Consider the following 23679-nt stretch of genomic DNA (forward strand, 5'->3'; position numbering starts at 1 on the left):
TAATAACAAACTCTCACAGTTGACACTGTTAGTATTTATTTGGATATTTACTTTCATAAATTTAAAGATTAATTTTCATTAAACATAAAATATTCTATTAGTATTTGGCCTTTCTGTCAGTGTACTAAGTAAAATTACGAGTTTTCTAAAGATGGTACTATAATTAAGACATAGAATTTTCAAATGAGTTATTGAAGTTAAAATTCAGAGCGTCTCAGTATGTCTTTCTTCATATTTTGATCATCTGAACTAATGATTAGTAGTCATTCGTAATTTACTTTTTCTGTATTAACCTAGGGACGAGTTGACGAAGACGTTAAAAATAAACGAATCACCTTTTGCAATCGAGTAAAATTACTATCCGTGATTTATCTATCTATATTTTATTATAAGACCAGTGATACTGAAACACTAGGAGTGAATGATATCACTTTTTCCAATAAGCACTATAATAACTACTACAATTTATAATAATTAAAATAATAATTTAAATTTTATTGGAGTGATTTTAATTAAATTTGAATAATTTTGATTAAATTTATTTTTAAAAAACTTTTGAAAATTACAATCGATCTAATTCTATAAAAAAATTTTATCAATTATCAAAATAAATTTAAAAAAAAATACTCCCAACGAACGTCTTATTAATCCATTATTCTTAAATTAACCGTCTATTAAAATAAATTTATCCGTTAATTCATCGAAATTAAAACTTAGTGTGCTATCTTTTTCGGTACATACAAACTTGAAGAGAGGAATTTAATGAAAAAAAAAACATGAACGGATCCCAATCCCTGCCTAGTATCAGACAACAAAGAACCAATCCCAAATTATGGCACGAGACGTATTACTAATTTTTGTGATCATCACAGATTTCTTCCTCGATGACAAACGGTTTTTACAAACATAAAACAAAATCAATACATTACAAATGCAAGGGCAGTTGAACAAATCTAAAATCGCCTAGTCTTTTAAACTGAGACCAGCTTAGGATATATACACAATCATTGACAGCAAAACTTCGTTTAGTGTGTAAGAAATCAGCAATGGCAAATATGTTAATCTTCTGTAATAATCTCTGGGACAGCACTAACGTGTGGAATGATTAATGGACATTTAGATAACAAGATAAGTTGTCATACAACTGAAATTTATACATGAAATGCCCATCGTGATTCTAGTGATCCATCCCTGCCCTCCTAAAAATTTGGATCACCTAGATGTTAGCAGCTGCAAAAATTAGCATGTTCGAAGAACAAAAAAATCACGAGTAACACATTCAAAAATGGCGTTGATGGACTCTCCTGAATCACCCTGTACATTGCAATACCTAAGTCATTGAGCTTTTCCAACTGCAATACTCTAAAGACTCAGCTATTGAGCTTTTCCAAGAATTGGTTTAGGTTGTACTCTTCATATTGCGACTGATCCCACAACTCCCCAAGCCCACTGATAATGGATTTCAAGCCTTTCCCACTGATCAAGGACTTTGGATCATTGTCCATATTGCTACCAATGCTTGTCGAAGCTTGGGTTCCCTGTTCAATAACATTTGAAGAAACATATGTACATGAGTGTTAAAGTCAAAACTAGGATGAGGCATGCCATATGTTTTTTTTTAAAAAAACAATATTAGAGAAAATAAATGCATGTGACAGGAGATGTGAATCACCATTCGGACAGTTGATGAAGAAGCAAAAAGATCAAGCAACTGGTCTGTATTCATGGTTTTCAAGCTTGCATTCTCAGCATTGATAACAGCATTAGCAACAGTTACTTTGAACTTCTGCAGACTCATGACTTTCTCTTCCAAAGTACCACGCATAATGAGTCGATGGACGTTGACAACTTTCCGCTGACCCAACCTGTGTGCTCTATCCATAGCCTAAAATATTAAGCATATTAGCAACAGAAGTAATTCCATGCTCACCAAGAAAGAAAACCTGTTTTATCACAGATGTATTGTGTGTATAGAGAAAGTCCAAAGAAATATTTTATGTAATGAGGAATAGCAATGGTCACACTGAATCTGATCCAGCTGAAGCAGTTCAACCTCACGAGGATCCAACCAGAAATTTTACCAAGAGTCCATGAAGTTAGTGCAATGCTTTATAAAACATATGTAGGAATTACTATGTTAGTTGAGTCGACGTGTAAAGCGTAAGACGTATGGGACCACATATTCTGAGTACAAATGCACCCCATATTTTCTTCTAAAACAAAACATTAGTTATATTGACAATGCGTACCTTCATGTGTCAAAACATGAGTTTACATCATAATATATACTCAAATCAATCAACAAAAGCAATCAATATAGACAATTTATTTCCATCATTTAACAATTAAATTAATTTTCCTAAGCTATACATTTAAAATAAAATATATGATATACATAATTTTTTTCTTTGTGAGAAAAATTGATCGAAATTATACAAAAAATATGTTTTATGTTTGTTTGTTGGGAAAGTTTGATTTAACTAAATCAACAATGCCTAGGGTTTATGCTCTTGCAGCAAGACGATAACATCCACCAGAGTGATACTTGAGCTGGTTGACTATAGGGTCATATATGGCATCCAGTTGCATCCCTTTCACAAAGCTAAAAATTTTGGTGCAATCTCTTAGCACTGTTAATGGGCAAGAATGAAGACAATGACTTTAAATTACACTTGAATTTAGGGTTTATAATTTACAAGTATTGGTCTGAGTCTGACATTTGAATTTGTACTTTTGTAGATTGGTAATTTGATACTCTGATATTACTTGCTGAACCAATAGCCATCTCAATGGTCAAGAATCAAGACAATGACTTTAGATTGCACTTGGATATAGGGCTGACAAGTATTGGTTTGACCATTGAATTTTGTACTTTTGTTGATTGTTAATTGATACTGATATTACTTGCTGAACAAATAATGATCTCAACCTTTTTTGCTCTTATTTTATTCCTCGTGATGCTAGAATGATTGTTCATAGACTTAATAATATGGAAAATTAATGAATACATGATAAGATTAAAAATGCCAAATATAATCTTTTAAATATATTTTAGTTAGTTCCTAGGGTTTAATGAGTCTACTGTTCCTATCCAGGATGTTGATCTTCCCAACCCTGGTGTTAGTTGAGGAATAAAAATGGAACTTTAGAAGTAGCAGAAAAGCTACATGTTAAGCTTCATCTATGGAAAAAGGTGAAACCGTCACCTTGACAGCCCCTCCAGAGAGGCCCCACACTTTCCAAAAGAGGGTAAATAACGGGGGGCTTCGCCCAGCAACAATAGGCCATGCAGGAGAGTGAGGCAACCAGCGGGCTTTCCGCACCCATTGAGAATCGATCCCAGGCTTATATGTGGCAACACCCCTACAAGTTAAGCTTCATGATTCAATTTATGGTGTTTTGATGCAAGAGGATCCGAATATCTTTCATACTATTTTTAATAATTTTGAAAAAAATTTTATATTTAAGATATTTTCGGTATTTAGAGTAATTTTGGTAATTTTTGTCTTTTGTATTTTTCGAATTTTGAATCCGTTTATAAATTTTAGAATTGTGAGTCTATTAATAATTTTTCCTTTCTTTTAGAATTTCTTTCCTTTCTTAGGAATTGAGGTTTATATTATTTCTTTTTTTTGTGTGTCTTAGGGTTTGAAGTCTATATAAACATATGTTTATGTGTTTGAGAGATTATCCTCGATTATTAAATAAAATTTCCTTTTTTGGAAAAATCTGGAGGACGGCAGCTTTTTTTCTTGTGTTCTCCTCAATTCCCCCCACTCCTCGTCAATCCGCAGGATAATCGCTATTCTCCCCGGCCTTAGTTGGTATCAAGCTGGCAGGTTTCGATTGAGGAAGCCAAGCATCATATCCAATGGAAGGTCGTCATAGTCGTAATAGCAATCGCAACAATAGGCAGGTTCCGATTGAGGAAGTTGAGTACTATGATCATAGCGTTCAGGACATGATGACGATTGAGCATTTACAGAGATAAGTCGCAGATTTAACCAAGCGTCTAGCGACGACAACACAAAACCTTGAAGATTGTGAGATCTCATATCGTGGATCTAAGTCTAACTTCGAGAACCCTTATCACCAGCAGACTGCATACCAGGAACGTCATGATCAGGAGGAGCCTTATGGAGACCTCAGTTTTTAGATTGATTCGTCCAAAGTTTTTGGTACGTTACAAGCAGAGGGCTTTATTGATTGGATCAACGAAGTAGAGAGAATATTTTATTATGAGAAAGTGTCCAATTGTATGAAAGTAAACTTGGTCGCCATCAAACTCAAAGGCCAAGCATTGGCATGGTGGGAGCAATTGTAATGCTCACGAGACCGACAAGGCAAAGCGAAGATCAAGGATCAGGTGAAGATGGAAAAAAATAAAAGGTCGTTTTCTTCCCTTTAGTTACACTCAACCTTCATACTAGGGACGATTAAGTTTTATCATGGAGGACGATAGCTCTAACACCCGAGATGACCTAGACGGATTCAAAGATGTTATAATTGAAGAGGAATCTCGATCTCAAATTGGAGACGAGACCAAGGCGACTAATGATCAAGTTTATAATGATGATTAGATGGATGATAATGAATTTGATGAAGATGTCTTGGAAGAAGAGGATGATGACAATGAAGAATTCAGATTTGAAAGTGTTGTTAACACAAGGGGTTTCTTCAAACCGTATCAAGCGTATTACTACTGAGAAGCTTGAACTAAATCTTCTAGAAGAAATAGACGAAGCCCATGATGAGCAAGTGATTACATCAAATCAAGAGGCGGTGAGCATAGTCTATGAGATGGAGAAGTACGAGAAAACCCTCCCATTACTCACGGGTGTACTTGATTATGAAAGTTTCGAAAATATGGATTTGGTCATTGAAGCAGTTATTGAGAAAGTATCCTTGAAACAACAAATATTTTCTGATCTTGAGAAATATTGCTCTAGCAGTTGTATACTTGCTTCTAATACAACAACAATTGATCTCAATTTGATTGGAGAAGATCAGGTCCCAAGCTCGAATTGTGGGTGACATTTCTTCAGTCCTACTCATATAATGCCACTTCTAGAAATAGTATGGCCAAAGAAAACATCTCCACAAATTGTTCTAGATTTACTCGATATTGGGAAAAAGATTCGAAAAAACTCCATTGTAGTTGGCAAATATACTGGATTTGCAATTAATAGGATGTTCTTTCCCTATGCTCAGTTGGCAATAGCACCTAATAGCAGTCTCCTAACTTTTGTTGATTTGTAATGATCTTCCTCCTGGACTATCACCTGACACTACTATAAACTCGAGGATGAGTTCTTTTGAACTCAGGGTGACTGGCGCAGGAGGATCCGAATGCCTTTCATACTATTTTTAATAATTTTTGATATTTTTGGTGTTTAAGATATGTTTGCTATTTAGGATAATTTTGGTAATTTTTGGCTTTTGAATTTTTTGGATTTTGAGGTTGTTTAAGAATTTTAGGATTGTGAGTCTATTAATATTTTTTTTTCCTTCTAGAATTCTTTTCCTTTCTTTGCATCTTAGGAATTGAGGTTTATATGTTAGGATTTATTTTCCTTTTTTGTGTCTTAGGATTTGGAGTCTATATAAACGTCTGTTTAGTTGTTTGAGAGATTATCCTCAGTTATTAAATAAAATTTCCTTTTTTGGAAAAATTTAGAGGATGGGAGTTTCTCTTTTTGTCTTCTCCTCAATTCTCCCTCATTCTCATCAACCTGCGAGATAATCACTATTCTACCTGGCATAATGTTTTATTCAAATCTATAAATCTCATTTCCGTGTTTCATCAAAATCGAAGTTTTGAATGTATACTAAAGATACAACCTTTTTATTCAAGGCCTTAATTGGAAGGGAGAGGAAAAACCAATCAAGAATTTACATCTAAGTTTATTTATGGCCTTGATGAAAACTTTAGGACCAAACACAAGATAGAGACTTTTATGCAAAATTTAAGCAAAAAAACGTCAATTTAATTCTTAAAAGCATCTCAAGAAATCCATAAGCAAAGATATATAATGAAGCAACAAATGTCCGACCATAATGAACATATGCAAGGACAAAAACCTGCAGATCTTTCATTGGGTTCCAGTCATGCTCCATAAAAACAAGTGTATCAGCAGATGTAAGATTCAGTCCAAGCCCACCAACTGCAAATAAGTCAATCATCATCTTTTTATCTTCCAAATGTGTGAAAATAACAGCACCATATCATACACACCATGAGTTGTGAGCAGCAGAACATCAATTGTTGGGTCAGAATTAAATGCTTTGACAATATCATATCTCTTTTCAGATTCAACAGAGCCATCTAACCGCAAGTATGCCACACTGTTGTAACACAAATGCATGCTATTAGTGAAAGTTTGTTGAAGGTTTATAAGCAAAAAGATGAGAAAAGCATAAAATTAATTATTCAAATAGTTAACTATATATTCTGGGCAAAAGATGATATATGAATCGTATAAAGTCAGATAAGATGATTGAAGCATCATATAACAATGTAATTGCCCCACCAATGACAACTTGTACAATGACTAAATTTCACACTTGGATAAAATATAATATCTAGGATCCATTATGCTTCACATAACTTCATGACTACAACTCTATTAGGCAAAGCCTTCAAGATCGTCATAATCAACTCCATGTGTCATACTGTGTTTCACGTTTGACATTTGAGCAGCAAGCAAGGCACCAGATGACCCACAGAGAATGATACAAGAACTTACTTTTTTTGTGATAAAGATACAGAGGATTGTAAGATTAGCTACAATCAAAAACTTTAGCAAAATTGTAGAGAAAAAGAAAAGACAAATGTAATGTAGATGGGAATTATACAAGAGGCATGCTAGCTTAATATCGAGGAGCAATCTTTCAGAATTTCAGTCCAAACTAAATGGTACTGATTCTTTTTCAACTATACATGAACTTTTAATGGCGATAAAGATGACAAAATAATCAAACCTAATATGAAATGGAATTTGTTAATCTCACATTACATTGAGGATTGAGTGAGCTATACAAAAGCTTTATTTATTAGAAAGGTCTCATCTATATATTTGTACTATTAACAAGTAACACTTGAATCCCATGGGAAGTTAGGAACTCGACTGGCTGGCGAGAGCCAAACATGTAGAGAAACTACAATAATAGACAATTAGAAAACTCAACTTTGGTGTCTTCAAGGATCTATTTGCAATATAATATGTGGGCTTATAATTTCACATTGATAAATAATACGCATAGGTAAAGAAGACTACCTAAGGGATACAAGACCCTAATTTTCTTCGTAACATGACATCAAAGCCCAGTGATAACTAGGTCTCATCAATCTTTGGGTGTGAGAACACATTGATCTTATTACATATTTGAGCCCTCAGCCTACAACAATCCATGATCACCTCACATACACAATTGGACACTCGTCAACCGCAACCACATTTGCTACTGCAGATTGTGGAGATCCCTCAGCATGGAACCATGTGACTATCCTCAAAAGCAGCCTCAGAGTGGTCATCACCACCTCATCCTACTTTAATGTGCTCACCAACATTCCTACAATAACACCTCTTCATCTTTGCACTTGCGGTGCTCACACTGCTCATGAGGGCATATTACAACAAGGAATCCCTACAATCAAGGACGCATTTAGTTAAAATGGTGTTCTACCTAGTGACCATGATTGAAATCCCGTATTGTGCCAAGTGACACAGTTGAAACATATCATTCCAATAAATTTCTGAAACTGAATACGACACAGCACAGGTAATGTTTGTGTCAATCATGTTAACAAACATTGCATCATGCTGACACTCGACATCCTTTAGCATGCTACAGTACAGTTCAAGATAAATTGAAATGATATTATTATTTTTTTAATAGCTTGTATTCATACAAACTAATGTCAAATGTGTACCATTTCAAATGGAACACACTCCCAACTTTAAGTATATACTTATTTTATTTTCTTCTTTTTCGTGTTTATTTCCTTCCTCCATCCACCTCTAGTTGCCATTGGCACCATACATAAAAAAAGTTGGTACAATTCTGAAATTCCAGCCAAAAACTGTAACTCCAATGTAGCTGGAGATTTTGAACCCAACTAATGACAACCTATTCATGCACCATCTCTGTAATTTCTTCCAATAATGCCTTTGCCTCTACAAATTCTCCACATGCAGACGCCTGACTGAGTCGAGCAGCAGGGAAGGATGGTTTCTTCTAATGGATTGCCTCTTCACACCTCCACTTGCAGAAGACCGATCATGGTGCCAACACGACCTAATGGCAACAGCAGACTGATGAACAACTCCACCTTCTAGAAAAAACAATGAATTTAATCATTCACCTATCTTGTGAGGTAGCTTCCTCTTCATATGCACTGACAGTGATCTATTTAATATCAATTAGCAGAGTCTAGTGCCCTGTTTGGTGAAATCTCCACCTCCCTCTCTCTGCCCATCCTGACAACTTTCTTCACACAAGCAACTGCTATCCAAGCTTGAAGCTCCCAACTCATTTTCTCTAATTCTCTATTGGTATCTTGAAATGGATCAATTTAAATGTCTTCCCAAGGCTGATATTCTCACCAGCACACCTCCAACAATCCAAATCCCTATTGATGATTATACCCATCTTCTCGTCTCCCAACTATAGATGCCTTCTTGCAATCACATGTTATCTAATCTGTGGGATGTAATTTTATTGCATTTTTTTAACTGCACATCTGCATAGATTGCAGTTGTTACTTCAGAGCACCAGATTAGCCCAGGATACTGGTAACATTTTAAACAAAATTGAACTCCCAAGTAAAATCAGTAGTATGATCCACAAAGTAAGTTCTTATTCCATCATATATAGGGTTGGTTTTCTATATGATACTGCTCCAGACCCACAAATAAGAATATCTCATGCCAGGTCACCCTTATTTTCTTGAGCCAGAAATAATTTGTCATTGAGTAGCCATCAGATAAATAGTAGGTTGCAATAGCAGTGAATTTCACAACATCTATATTATGTGAATCAAAATATGTCAGTAGACAACTCACCTCTTCATATGGGTCCTAAAAAGATCCTTCTCAATGATATCCAAGACAGCCTGCAGGTTTCACAATGAGATAAGATAACCGTCACATAAAATATGATGAAGACTCAAAATAACCTGTGAAATGGGAGAGCACCTTGCGTTGAGCAAAAATTAATACTCGATGTTGGCCAACAGTTAAGGCATCATCAGAACTTGATTGATCTAAACCTATTCCACATTCTTGAAGAATCTCTTGAAGAGCGACGAATTTAGGAGAATGACGAAGTTCATGGAGCTCACGGTAAAGATCAGTGCAGCCTGGAATAACATCTGATAGAAGCGAGACAAGGGAGTCGTGTGTCTTTTCACCAATAACAAGCAATGGGTGACTACATAGTTTTAGTAGATATTGCATGGCCTGTATTAAGACACTGTTAAACAGGGAAAATTAAAGTTTGAAGCGCAAGCATTTTCCAGTCCAACAATTGTACCTGAAAGACATGAGAAGTTGCTTTTGAAGCAGTAGATTCTCCTACAGAGCTCGCCTCATATTCTTTAACCAAGCTTGTTATTTCCTTTTTGGCACTTGAAAAAGAAAAATGTTCATACAATTTTAGTTGAACAGGACTCAGGTCACAGTATCTATCTTGAATAATCTTCTCAGGAAGATCACTTAAGACTTCATCCTTAGTTCGACGGAGGAGGAACGGCATGACCTGTGGTCAATAAACATGAGAAAAGGCAATTTGAGAGAGATACAGAGAGAATCCTTAATCTTAGTTAAACTAAAACCTATTATGACCTGCTTATGCAAAGCTTCCATGGCAAGAACCCCAGCTTCAGCATCCTTAGCAGAACATTTTGAATCTCTTGCAGCCGACAATGGTTTCCCATAAGTAGTCTGGAACTGTATATTATCTCAGGATTAGAGACTAGGAAAGTAAATTCCTTTTTGCACAGAAGATGTCATCTTCTCAGAGTAGCCTTGAAGAATCAATAAAATAGCAAACAAAAATAGCAAGTTCTACAGCCCTTCGCAATCATTCCGACTATTCCATCACTGTATATTTAATTATTTATTGCACTTGTACTGCTACAAATAGTGAGTCCACGTGAATAATAGTACTATGATCTCGATGGTCATATTTGTAAAGAGTTAATAATTATATATGAATATTAGAATATCTAGATTAAATCTCACATATATTATGTCATATGTTATGTTAGTCCTATCAATGTAATTGTGAATATGGTAGTTCATCCCTCTGAACTTGGTAACAAAGGTAGTGTCCTCTACATGGTTCCTGTTCATCAACATTGGATAAGACGTGTTTGATTTGGAGGCATAACCATATTAAATCCATGCTTCTTCCGCAAGACTTTTCTAAAGCCTTCAATGAGTTGAAGGTTGAAGGGCCCTTCTTCTTGATTTTCCTTCATGTTAGCTACCCACCAACCTCACAGCACATTGTGCAACTCCATACTGCCACTGAACAAACAAATCTTCTATCCACACCTCTCTAGATCCTTTTATTTGTTTTTTTTTATCTCAACATCACGATAGAGGAAGCCTTCTTTGTTGGGAAGGGCTTGCACAAGATGCTTATGTGAACGAGCAGGGCATTGTTTGCAGGAGAGGTGTCTTGCACCGGCTACTCATTCAGTTGGTCTCACTGTTCGGTGTTGAACGAATTGAAGGTACAGAAGGAAAGAGACCACTGCCTAAGTACCAGCTGAAGGAAAGAAGCTCACACAGTGTCAACTATGTTGATGGAGATGATTAAAGGAACAAAAGGAAAGAGGCACTTCCTTGAGTGTCAACAGGTGGAAGGAGGCTCATGCTATGTCAACCAGGGAGACGTCTTCGATATCTACAACATTGACAATTAGCACTACCACTAGGATCAATGACAAGGAAAGGAGAAGTGAGATTGAGGCAATTTCCAGGGTTTTGAGTAGCCAAGTGAAATCAGATCCTAGAATGATACATGCCAGTAACTAGTATATCCAGATTTTTAATCACAAGGTTCGATGGTATTATGTCTCAATAATCACAATTTAGTATCAGCGAAGATACAAACATAGATAAGACAATATGTAGGCTAAGAAGCACTGGTTCATTTAATAAAAATTTGGTATATTGGAAACTAATATATTCCAACACATTATCCGAGTTACAAGCCAACAATAATCCCATCAGATAAGGAGTGAGATAATGTAAATGTAGGACAAAATAATGAAATAGCATGAACTAGACATACACAATTTCTGTACTAGCTGATAAGGTTGTGTTTCAAAAACCAATTGGAAGGTGATGGTCATGTATTTGACCACCATATTCTATAGGTAAGATCATTAGAGAAAGAAATACAAAAAGGAACATTATATGAAGATGTTGCATAGTAAGATCCTTGACAAACCTGTCTCTCTGTCCCAAGAAATCCAGGCATTAAGAAGTCAAAAAGAGACCAAAGTTCTAAGACGTTATTCTGCAGACAAAAAAATATACAGAAATCCAAGTAAATTTTCAGTTACAAGCTAATGTTCTGCTAAAACTAGAGAAACTAAAAACAGAAGTTAGCTAAGTGGGCTACCTGAATAGGAGTGCCACTCAAAATAAGACGGTGCTCAGCTTTCAACTGTTTCACAGCACTTGTTATTTTAGATTTTGAATTCTTGATAATATGGCCCTCATCTAAAATGCAATAGTTCCAAGAAAGGTTTCCCAGGAAATCAATATCCTTACGAACAATATCATAAGATGTTATGACCACATTGCACTTTTCAAATTGATCACGAAGCAATGCCCTTTCTGGGTTAGAACCAACATACTGAAGGGTAACCATTAAGGAATTGTCAATATATTTTTCTATTTCATATGCCCAATGACCAACTAGCGTGGATGGGCAAATAATCAGAGACAGAAGGTCTTTGGAACTGTCGTGGGCGCGTTGTTCCACGATATCAGATGCCACTATTGCTGATGCCTGAAGTGTTTTACCAAGGCCCATGTCATCACATAGAATTCCATGAAGCTTGAAGCGTTTCAGAAAAGCTAACCAGTTGATCCCTTCTTGCTGGTACCTGTTTTTGACCACAAAGTACAAGCTAAGGAAAGAAATATAACAAAACTAAAGTAATGCAACATACAGTAAATTTCCAATCAAAAGATCAATTGAAAGTATTATGCACATCATTTTTTAACAGATCATGCAACTTTAATCATCCAAAAATTGATAACCATTGCCTATTCTTCAATGCAGAGGCTTCAAAAAAATAATCCTTGAGATGCATATAACGTGAAAATTATCTCATAGTGCTCAATCATAACCAATAACCATTCTCATTAACATCTTGTGCATATCTAGTTGTTAGAGAAGCATAAAGGTGTTTTGGGGTGATTGATGATTAAGTGGATTTCTCATTCAAGGTGGGTGTTTTTCACTTGTTTAATAAGTACATCTTGTACATGATTAATTATATGACATTTATTATACAAAAAATTGTGAAGATGAAGTTTTCCGAAGGAGATTATTCAACGTGTTGCTTAACTATAAAATAGAAATAGATAAAAATGTTGTGGGCTTAAACACGAGAATTGAAAAACTGATTTACTTTCTTGTTTCAGATGATATTATTTTTCCATACGTGAGCATTATACATGTGGGTAATGCACACAGAAGAAATTGTTTTTAAAAGCTATTCTTTCTATCTGTCATTACTTATCTTTCAGAGCCTATTTATATATAATTGTTCAATATTTTTGACCCTTTCTAAGTGAAAAAAAATAATAATAAATCATCTAACTAGAGTAACTAAAAAATGACAAGCACACTGATCCTGTCCGAGTACTAAATCAACGGACGCTGGGCACGTGACGCTCTCCGGGTCGCCGATGTAGATCTCCGGTTAGTCTCACGAAGCTCCGGCGAAATTCCGGGTAGCTCATGCGTCGACCAGACGAAGACATCACAATTTCTCTGGAGGCATTTGATAACTTCCTCCTTCTGGTTGGCCTCCAGATCGGACGCAATAAAGGTCGTGGCCTCCAATCGGGTCGGGTGTATCTGCACTTCCTCTTTTTCTTCATAAATTAAAGAGGGTGGTTTTTCAGTTATAGCATTCACCTCGATTCGTGGCGACTTCCGAGCGGAATTTGTTTCGGCTCGGACCATTTCAACATAACACCGCCGAGCTGCTAGTTGATCTCCGCGTACTTCTCCCACTTTATCCTCCACGGGGAACTTGATCTTCTGATAGAAGGTGGAAACGGCTGCTCGGAACTCGCTGAGCGCCGTTCGTCCCAAAATGACGTTGTAGGACGAGGGAGAGTCGACCACCACGAAGTTTGCTGTCCTCGTCCTCCTGAGCGGCTCTTCTCCCAGAGAGATAGCCAGCCGGATCTGTCCGACCGGCTGAACTTCGTTACCCGTAAACCCGTATAGGGGGGTTGTCATGGGTAGCAGCTCGGCTTGATCAATTTGTAGCTGATCGAACGCCTTCTTAAATATGATGTTGACTGAGCTTCCTGTGTCAACAAATACGCGGTGAATAGTGTAATTGGCTATTACCGCTTTGATGAGGAGAGCGTCGTCGTGGGGTACTTCAACTCCTTCCAAGTCCCAGTTCAAATCGATTTCAGTCCGCTCACTCGCTCTTGGTCGCAAATGCATTGCATGGATTTGGAGCGCCGGACGCCGCTTTCTTGCTCGGTTGAGTCTCTCCGGTCGCCAAGAATAATGTAGATCTCGCCGGAAGTATTACTTATTCTCTTCTTCCGAGCGGATGGTCGAGACCGTTCTCATTTGGAGTTCGGTGCCGATCGAGAGTCTGTTGCTGTCGCCTATCGGTTCGAGTCCGATCGGCTTCATGAGTTCTCTGTCGCCTGTCGACTGAGGGAGACCGTCGGCCGCCATTCCGGGGAACGGGATGAGCAATTAAGGGAAGACTCCGACAATCCCTTGTGTTGTGCGTATCCGTCCGGTGGAAGGAGCAGAACATCGAGGTCCATTTCTTCTTTGGCTTGGGCCGGACGGCAGCTACCTCTTGCACGTGAGACCTGGCATGAGGGGAACGGATTGCTTCGGCCCTCGGCCCTCTGGACGGCTGATGAGCGGCGTGTTGTTTCCGCTCGGCAGGAGGAGCCCGCTAGGTTGGAGTTTCTTTTTTCCTGGCCGCCTGCGCTTCTTCCACGTTGATGTATTCGTTGGCCCGGTGTAGCATGTGATCATAGTCTCGGGGCGGCTTTCGGATGAGCGATCGGAAGAAATCCCCATCCACTAGGCCTTGTGTGAAGGCATTCATCATGGTCTCCGAGGTGGCCGTTGGAATATCCATGGTCACTTTGTTGAACCGTTGTATGTAAGCTCGGAGCGATTCACGGGCTTCTTGTTGATGGCGCAGACTAACGCCGGTTTTTGATAGCTGACCGCTTGCAAATGATGGAGGAAGGCCGTCGAAACCTTGAAGCTTGTGATGGATCCGTCCGGAAGCCTCCGAACCACCGCTGAGCCGATCCCGAGAGAGTGGTGAAAACTCGGCACTTTACTCCATCCGTGTATTGGATAAGCTTGCATGACTTACCTGCTTAATGATCATCCGGTCGGTTGTCCCATTGTACTCGCCGATCGTCGAGGCACGATGCTTGGGTAGAGGGTCTCAAAATATCTTCCGAAAATCGACGATTAATCTGCCGGCGATGAGTCCGCCGGGGCTTTTCCTTTTACGCTATCTCGCTCAGGCATTTCATCCAAGAAGATCCCCGATCTCTATGAGTTGCTGCTTGGGGGTGCGAATAGGCTCGATGAAATGCACCGGTGGCGCGGTGCTCCGCCCACCGTGACGCCGTTGCCGCTTTGCGCCCTACCGCTTACCGCTGTTGCTTCTTTTGCCCACAAGTCATGGCGGCCCTTATCTCGATCGAAAGCGAGTTCCTCCGTCCGAAAGCGTCCAGGTGTGTTGTCGCCCGGCCGCCCATTGTTTCCGTTCGGATGCGTGAGCGCCTGACGACGGCGCCAATTGATCCTATCCGAATCTTAATCAACGGACGCTGCACGTGGCGCCTCCGGTCGCCGATGTAGATCTCCCGCTAGTCTCACGAAGCTCCACGAACACCTTGAAATCGGGCGGGAAGGGTTCTGGCGACCCTCCGGCGCTCAGTCAAGTGGCGGAAAAAAGGTGGCTCCAAAGGTCTTGAACGCGTACCTCCGGCGAAGGATGAGGGCCTTTATATAGGGTAGCGAAGAAGCGAGTGTACACATACCGAGGTGTACACGTGTCCATGGCCCATACCCCAGTAAGGGCTTGTCAGTGAGCTTACCTGACCCATACTGCTACAGTCCAAGCATGTCCCCGATGGGACAGCGGAACCCCCTGTCATAAGATTTGGAGTATGGTCTACACGTGAAACATACTTGCTGTCAGAAAAAGGGTGTCCCTTGTCCTTTTCCCCTTTACTCCAGATATGGCGTCCGTCCGGCCAACTTCAGCGACATCCGGCCGGACATATACAGTGGTTTACTTGGGGAGATTCTCAATCACGTGCTTTGCGGAGACTATTAGCAATATGTTACCTTGTGGCTTTAGCCGAGCGTGCAGTCCGCTCAGCCCTGCGATCTTTTCCACTGAGCGCCGGAACCCTGACTTCCGACAGGGCGCCTTTAACCATCAGCCAGACACCGGTGCGGTCGGCCTGCCGGTCGGACCCATCCCTCTCCGGACGTTGACACCGCCGGACGGCCGGTCGGCCGGTCGGACCCATCCCTCTCCGGACGGATACCTGCCCCTTTGACTTCCACGTGACGTTGACTTCACCGGACGGGGTCCCCTGTTCTTACCACCGGATCACACACCATGATACTTTCATAGAGATAACATGATTACATGAAATCTGGTGAAATTAATGTACAACTACTTATATTGAAATAAGAGAATACTTGGTGATAAACTTATTGTTGAGCTTCGGCTCCAAACTACAGAGGGACCTCAGTTCCATTTGCATGTTATGTGGACTTCAGCCATTTCTTATTAGGTGGATTGCAAAACGTTCACCTATTATGTGAGCATGTCTTTACTAGGTGGATTGTATCATTCACCCTTCCATATAAGATGTATTTGCTAAATGGTTGTGTTGTAGGAAGTTCACTCTTCTATATGAGATGTATTTCGTTACTAGGTGGATTATAGATCATTTGTCCATCTTATGAGATATATTTCTTTACTAGTAGATTGTGGGTGGGATTGTTTGCCTTTCTATAAGAGATTTGTTTTTTTTAGATAAAATAGAGAGGAATAATTAGAGAGCTAAAAAGGAAAACATGAGAAAAAGATGAAGCTTCCTTTAGGAAAATTAAGATCTGATTGTGATAAAAGATTAATGTTTTAATTAACAGGGACGATAACTTCGTGAATATAAATGTTATGAACTTAAATATCGCAAATAAAAGCAATAAAAGTGTTTAAATCACTAAAGTGATGAGTAATAAGAATAATGCAAATTGAAAACATGAGCCACTTATGGGAACTGTGATGATTATCTAATAAACGATTAGAAATGAATTAGAATATTGATGATAATAATAACTGTGATTATTATTGCCCTTTGGATTCTTTATATGAAATACACAAACATGCACATCTTTCTCACACATTTTGCATTTTATGCTCGCATCTGTAAGTTTCTAGCCTCCATTGTGTTGTACTTGACTTTGATGATTATCTTAAATACAATTAGAAATAAGCAAGAATGTTAATGATGACAATTATTATAAATATTATTACCCTTTGGATCTTTTTATGAAATATACAATCATACACATCATTCTAACACCACTTAGTATTCTATACTCACGTTCTTGAGTTTCTTACACCACATTTATAAAGCTTGAACCACTTATGGAAATTGAGATGATTATCTAATGTGAACTACTTATGACAAACTGTAATGATTATCTAATATACAATTAGAAATTGATTTACAATATTGATGATAATAATAACCATGATGAATATTGGCCTTTGGATTCTTTTTATGAAATATGCAATCTAATCCTGAAGCCAAAAAAGTTAGGAGTGAATTCTGAAAATAGTGTAATAAATAGAACAAGAGAACTCAAAAAGGAGACGGAATCAGAGGGTTCTATTTTTCATTTTTTTTTTTTTTTGCTTGCTCCTAAACACAAGGGCAAAAGGTTTGAAAAAAAATAGTAATTCAGAACCACTGGTGAAGGATTCATCAAAAAGTTAAGGATTAGTAATCCTTTTTAACTCAATCAAAATTCATTTAAATTTAACTGAATTTCATTTCTACTTCCAAGGAATGCTGATAGAACCAAAATGTACCATTCTGGTTGCCGACTGATACCATACCATCATTTCATGCAGCAGGCTCAGGTTCACACATGAAGAATTCTTCTACTGTCCTCTCGTTTCCAAGTTCAGGTCAGCAATACATGCATCCACTCTTAGTTGTCTCCATCCTCAGCCCTATCATCCCTTTTCTTCTCTCATTCATTATATGGTTCTCCCACTTAATGCACAACTACATTAGCTCTCCATTTGTTGTTTCACAGATGGAGAAGTGTAATGCAGGAGGATCCAAAGATTTTTATTATTATTTTTGATAATTTTTATTTTTTGGTAATTTTTGTCTTTTTGATATTTTAGGTATTTTTGGTAATTTCTATGTTTTTGTATTTTGAGTTCGTTTAGTAATCTTAAGATGGTAAGTATGTTAATAATTTTTCCTTTCTTTAAAATTTCTTTCATTTCTATGTATCTTAGGGTGGGAATTTATATAAATGTCTGTATAGCTGTTTGAGAAATTTATCCTCGAATATTAAATAAATTTTTCCTTTTTCGAAAAGATAGGGAGGACAATGGTTACCTCTTCTTGTCTTCTCCTCAAACCGCCCTACTCATCAGCCTGCAAGATATCCTACCCGGCGTCAATTGGTATTAGAGCTGGCACGTTTTAATTGAAGAAGTTGAGCGTCAGATCAAATGGAAAATCGTCGTGATCATGATTGTGGTCGTGCTAGGCAGGTTAAGGCTGAGGAAGCCTCGCACCATGATCGTAGAACCCAAGACGAGATTGAGGATTTACAAAGGTAAGTTGCATATTTAACCCAGCATATGTGGTCGAGAGGATCAACATGGAGACCTCGGATGTCGAGTTGATCTACCCGAATTTTTTTGTATTTTTGTACGTCACATACAGAGAATTTTGTTGATTGGATCAACAAAGTGGAGCGGATCTTCGGCTATAAGCAAGTTCCGAATCAAATGAAGGTGGAGCTGATTGCCATCAAACTCAAGGGTTGAGCATTGGCATGGTGGGAGCACTTGTTGCGCTCACGAGACAGACAGGGCAAAACCAAGATTACGGGGAGAAAATGAAGAAAAAGATGAAAGATCACTTGCTTCCTTTTGGATATACTCAAACTGTATTCCAAGGACGATTAGATTTTACCCTGAAGAACGATAGCTTCGATGTCCAAATGACCTTGACAGATTCGAAGATGATTTGGAAGAAGTTTACAACGTACTTTATGGAGAGGAGCTAGGCTTATGCAAGAATTAAAAAGTACCGGACTTCAAATCCTAAGATAACTGAGCAGTTTGCAGATCTGAAAAGAAAGCTCAATGTGACTCCAGAGCAGTGGGATAGCATCCCGGACATTGGAGATCACTCCCTAAAGAACAAGGAGAAGTGATTTGAAAGTTTTGTGCCAGTTTCGTATACCCTCCTCGAGAAGGCTAGACAAGAGCAAGAGCTTGTCACGGCCCTAGATTCTAAAAACTGTGGGGTTGGAGGGACGGCAACACCCTGGTCGCAAACTCCTGTCACAGAACGTACTGCAGTTGGAGAAGGAAGGGGCACTGTGCTCTGTTTGAAGCTGGATAGATTGTCAGATTCTGTCTCAGGGCAATCTGTGGTTGATCCAAAGGGTTATCTGATAGATCTCAAGAGCATGAAAATCACTAGTGATGCAGATATTTCGGATATCAAAAAGGCAAGGTTGTTGCTTAAATCTGTAGCACAGACAAACCCAAAGCATCCCCTGGATGGATTGCTGCAGCTAGATTGGAGGAGGATGCCGGAAAACTCCAAGCAGCACAACAGTTGATTCAGAAAGGATGTGAGGAGTGCCCTAAGAACGATGATGTTGGTTAGAAGCTTGTTGGTTGTCAAGCCCTGATGAAGCTAAGGCTGTCATTGCTAAGGGTGTGAAACAATTCCAAATTCACTGAAGTTATGGTTGCTGGCAGCAAAATTGGAGACCAGTGATCTGACCAAAAGCAAGGCTGTAGTTGAACTAGCTTGTAAGGAGGATGGGCAATTGCATCAGACTCTCAAGATTGTAGAATTATCTTGTTCACTTTATGGTTCAATGCCTAAACATCTGAAGGATGCACAATTTATCTCATCTATCGCAAGTACGTCAGCATGTGAGCTCAAGTTTGACAAAGATACTACATATATAGTAACAGATGCTGTAGCAGATTTGAACACAATGCTCAATGAGGATGCTTGTTCTAGTAGTCAACTTTCTCCTACCAGCTTATTCTGCGCTAAAGTATGGACACTTGTTAGGGTGTATATGTGGAATATGATAGAATAAATGGTAGAGATATATCAACTCAAGCTAAAAACAACACATTGAGAAGTGAAATGTGAATGCCAAATGAAGTTGTGGAGGAGGTTAAACGTTAGAAGGAGACCCTGAAGGAGAAGTTCACAAGGGATGCGAAGATGAACAAGAGCAGTATCCACGATGTCGTTCTCATCGGTGGATCCACCATGATTCCTAAAGTCAAACAGCTACTAGTGGATTTTGCCGATTTAGTATAATCTTCCTCATGGGCTACCACCTAAACTCTAAACTCGAGGACGTGTTCTTTTTAACCCAGAGTGACTGATGCAAGAGGGCCCGAAGATTTTTATTATTATTTTTGGTCATTTTTTTAGGTATTTTTTGGTAATTTCTATCTTTTTGTATTTTTTGTATTTTGAGTATGTTTAGGAATTTTAGGATTATGAGTCTGTTAATAATTTTCATTTCTTTTAGAATTTCTTTCTTTCATTACCATATAAGAATTGTAGTTTATATATTAAGATTTTTTTTTCTTTCTTTTGTCTTAGGGTTGGAGTCTATATAAGACTCTGTTTAGTTGTTTAAGAAATTAATCCTCAAATATTAAATAAAATTTTCTTTTTACGTAAAGATCTAGAGAACAACCCACAGGATAGTGCTATTCTGCCCGACGTCAAAGTGCCTACACCTTCTCCGTGCCAGCTGGTCCATCATGTGTCATATGTTTAACATTTTAATTGTACTACATTAATTATAATGCCAAATTTGCAAAACTTTGTCAAATATGTGATAAAATAAAATGTGAAGAAAGAAAAAAAAAATCAATATTTTATTAATAACTTGGCATATTATATATAATATTTATCTATGCAACTATCTCTAAAAATATTGCATAACTAGAAAGTGGTAAACATTTAGAAACTGTACTGGAATGATTTTCAATGTCGTTTGAGCAACATAACCAAAAAGGCAAAATAGCAGAATAAACAAACGGCGTCATATTAATTCAACTAGAATCCAAAAGATGTTAAAGATGTTAAAGATATTAAAATAAATATCAAATGTAATTAATATGATGCTGTAAAATTATCCAGCATGACAAATCTAATTAAAATGACATGCTATAAATTTATCAAACAATACAACAACAACAACAACCAAGCTTTATCCCACTAGGTGGGGTCGGCTATATGGATTCTTTTACACCATTGAGCTCTATCTCCTACTATATCATCATCTATATTTAAATAAATTTTATCTTATTTTATTATTACAAACCAAGTCTTTTTTGGTCTTCCTCTTCCTTATTTGATATGCGTGTTTGTCGTAGTTTCACATCGCCTAACCAGAGCATTTATTGGTGATCTAAATATATGTCCGTACCATCTTAAACGTCTCTCAGAGTTTTCCCTCAATAGATGCAACTCCGACTTTCTCTCTAATACTCTCATTTCTTATTCTGTCCATTTTCGTATGTCCACACATCCACCTTAACATCCTCATCTCTCATCTTCTGCTCATGTGCTCGAGTCATAGCTCAACATTCAGCTTCATATAACAAAGCAGGTCTAACTGCAATTTTATAAAATTTTCCTTTAAGTTTTAGAGGTACTTTAGGATCACATAAAACACTCGATGCTCTCTTCCATTTCAACCATCCTGCTTGTATTCTATGTAAGACATCTCTCAATCCCTCCATTTTACAAAGATGATCCTAAATATCTAAAGTTCTCGGTTCCGGACAACTTGTCATCTCATATTTTAACAATTATCTCATTATGTCTAATATTACTAAACTTAAATTCCATATATTGTCTTTATTCTACTAAGCCTAAAATCTTTCCCTTCTAATATTTTCTGCCAAGATTCTACTTTAGCATTTACTCCTTCGCGTGTTTCATCTACCAAAACAATATCATTTGCAAACAACATGCACCACGGTACTGTGTCTTAAATGTGTGCAATGAGTTCGTCCATAATTAGTGTAAAAAGATGGGGACTTAGAGTTGTCCTTGATGTAACCCTATCTTTATGGGAAATGCTTCAGTTACTCCGCCTAAAATCTTTACTCTAGTCATTACATCCTCGTACATATTCTTAATTAGTTCAATATATGTTACGCTAACACCTTTCTTTTCTAGAATTTTCCATATAGTTTCTCTTGGGACTCTATCATAAGATTTTTCTACGTAATACCATGTGTAGATCTTGTTTTTGCTCCCGTTATTTTTCAATTAATTGTTTAAGAAGATGAATAGCTTCTATTGTCGACCTTCCACGCATAAACCCAAATTTATTTTCGATCACTATAGTCTCCTTCCTTAATCTTTTTTCTATTACTTTTTCCGAAAGTTTCATGATATGACTATTAGTTTAATACCCATATAGTTTGCACAATTTTGTACGTCTCCCTTGCTTTTATATAAGGGCATTAGAGTACTTATCCTCCATTGATCAGGCATTTTTTTCGTTTTCAATATCATATTAAATAATTTTATAAGTCATTCAATACCTTATTTCTCTAAACACTTCCATACTTCTATCGGAATATCATTTGGTCCAACAGCTTTTTCCATTGTCCATCCCATTTAAAGCTTGTTCTACTTCTGAAATTTGAATTCTACGATAAAAATTAAAATTTCTATGCTCATTTGACCTACTTAAATTTCCTAAGTTAAGTTAGTTACCTAAACTTTCATTAAAAAGTTGATGAAAATACCTCTTTCACAACTCTTTTATTTCTCTATCGTTTACTAATAGCCTATTACATTCATCTTTAATACATTTTATTTGGATAAGATCTCTTGTCTTTCTTTCTCTCACTTTAGCTATTCTATAAATTCTCTTTCCCCTTCTTTTGTATCCAATTTTTTATATAATCGTTCAAAAGTTTCATTCTTTCCTTCATTCACTACTATCTTAGCTTCTTTCTTAGCTATTGTATATTTTTTTAAGTTTTCCTCGTTCTTATAAATATATAACTCCTATAAGCTATTCGTTTTTTCCTTCACTTTCTCTTGTACTTTCTCATTCTACCAACAAGATTCCTGACTTAGTGGTGCATGTCCCTTGGATATCACCGAATACACTCTTAGCTACAATTTTCAACTTTGATACCATCTTATCTCATGTCATATTAAAATCACCATATTTCACCTAATATTTGTACTCCTACTTTCTCTTTAAATATATTTTGCCTTCCATCCTTTAACTTTCACCACTTAATTTTAAAACTCGTATATATTTTTTTTCTATCAAGCAATAAAAGACAAATTTTTATCTGCATTTTGTTTATGTAGAAGGGCATGGTTAACTTCGATCATTCTTTGACCAAATCTACCTAGTTCTGTGACCAGGCAAGGTCATCCAGTTTTTCTAAAAATCCTCCAAGATGATCTGATCAACTTTTTTTTTGTAATTTACGATATGATTTGACTTGAGCCAGTAAAAGATCTGCTTCAAGGTATTCCCAGAACTAACCATCAGTCTGAGTCAACCTTATAATTATGGTCTAAGCAATTAAATACTAATCTCCGGTAATACCCACCTTTCTCAATCTTAGGTGACACTTATTCAAATGCCCTCGACCAAACCCAACAGGAGATGAGCCCATCAAACGTGACAGACATATATTGTGTATTTCTTATATCTATCAGTGTTGAAGGGAATATTTACCAGATAATTTTGCATCATCAACGTGAGCTGGTTTCAAACAAAAATACAAGGACGGTAGTAATAAAAGAGAAAGGAATCAGAGATCAGGAGTACTGGATCATCCTCATACCCACCTACAGTAAGAAATTTTGATTTTACTCCAGGACATCCTGCCTCAAACTATAAAAAATTACATGCATGCTACATCACCATATAGGCCAAAATTGACAAAATAGAATCTTACACTTTGCCAAACACTAGAAAATATATTTAAGATTTAAATGAATGGCAGAAGATTAAATTAGAAAACAATATGAAAATGCAATGCACTTCTCCAACAACTAAAGGAATGAAAAGTAAAGAAATGAAGGTGAAACTTTTTAGTTT

At 37.4% G+C, this 23679-nt stretch overlaps 1 protein-coding gene across 1 annotated transcript; it reads right to left on the reverse strand.

Moving 5' to 3' along the window:
• Positions 1-1090: 1090 nt before the first annotated feature.
• Positions 1091-15020, reverse strand: LOC121979866 (TATA-binding protein-associated factor BTAF1-like). Its single transcript, XM_042531851.1, has 11 exons — positions 14917-15020; positions 11638-12127; positions 11464-11532; positions 9846-9950; positions 9535-9759; positions 9198-9461; positions 9066-9115; positions 6236-6345; positions 6082-6164; positions 1673-1885; positions 1091-1538 (listed from the first exon to the last, which is right to left on the reverse strand). Exons 1-11 carry the CDS (start codon positions 15018-15020, stop codon positions 1371-1373), a joined length of 1881 nt encoding a protein of 626 aa, XP_042387785.1. The 3' UTR covers positions 1091-1370.
• Between the last annotated feature and the right edge of the window lie 8659 nt (positions 15021-23679).

The sequence above is a fragment of the Zingiber officinale genome, chromosome 5A (genome assembly GCF_018446385.1).
Source record: "Zingiber officinale cultivar Zhangliang chromosome 5A, Zo_v1.1, whole genome shotgun sequence".
NCBI lineage: Eukaryota > Viridiplantae > Streptophyta > Magnoliopsida > Zingiberales > Zingiberaceae > Zingiber > Zingiber officinale.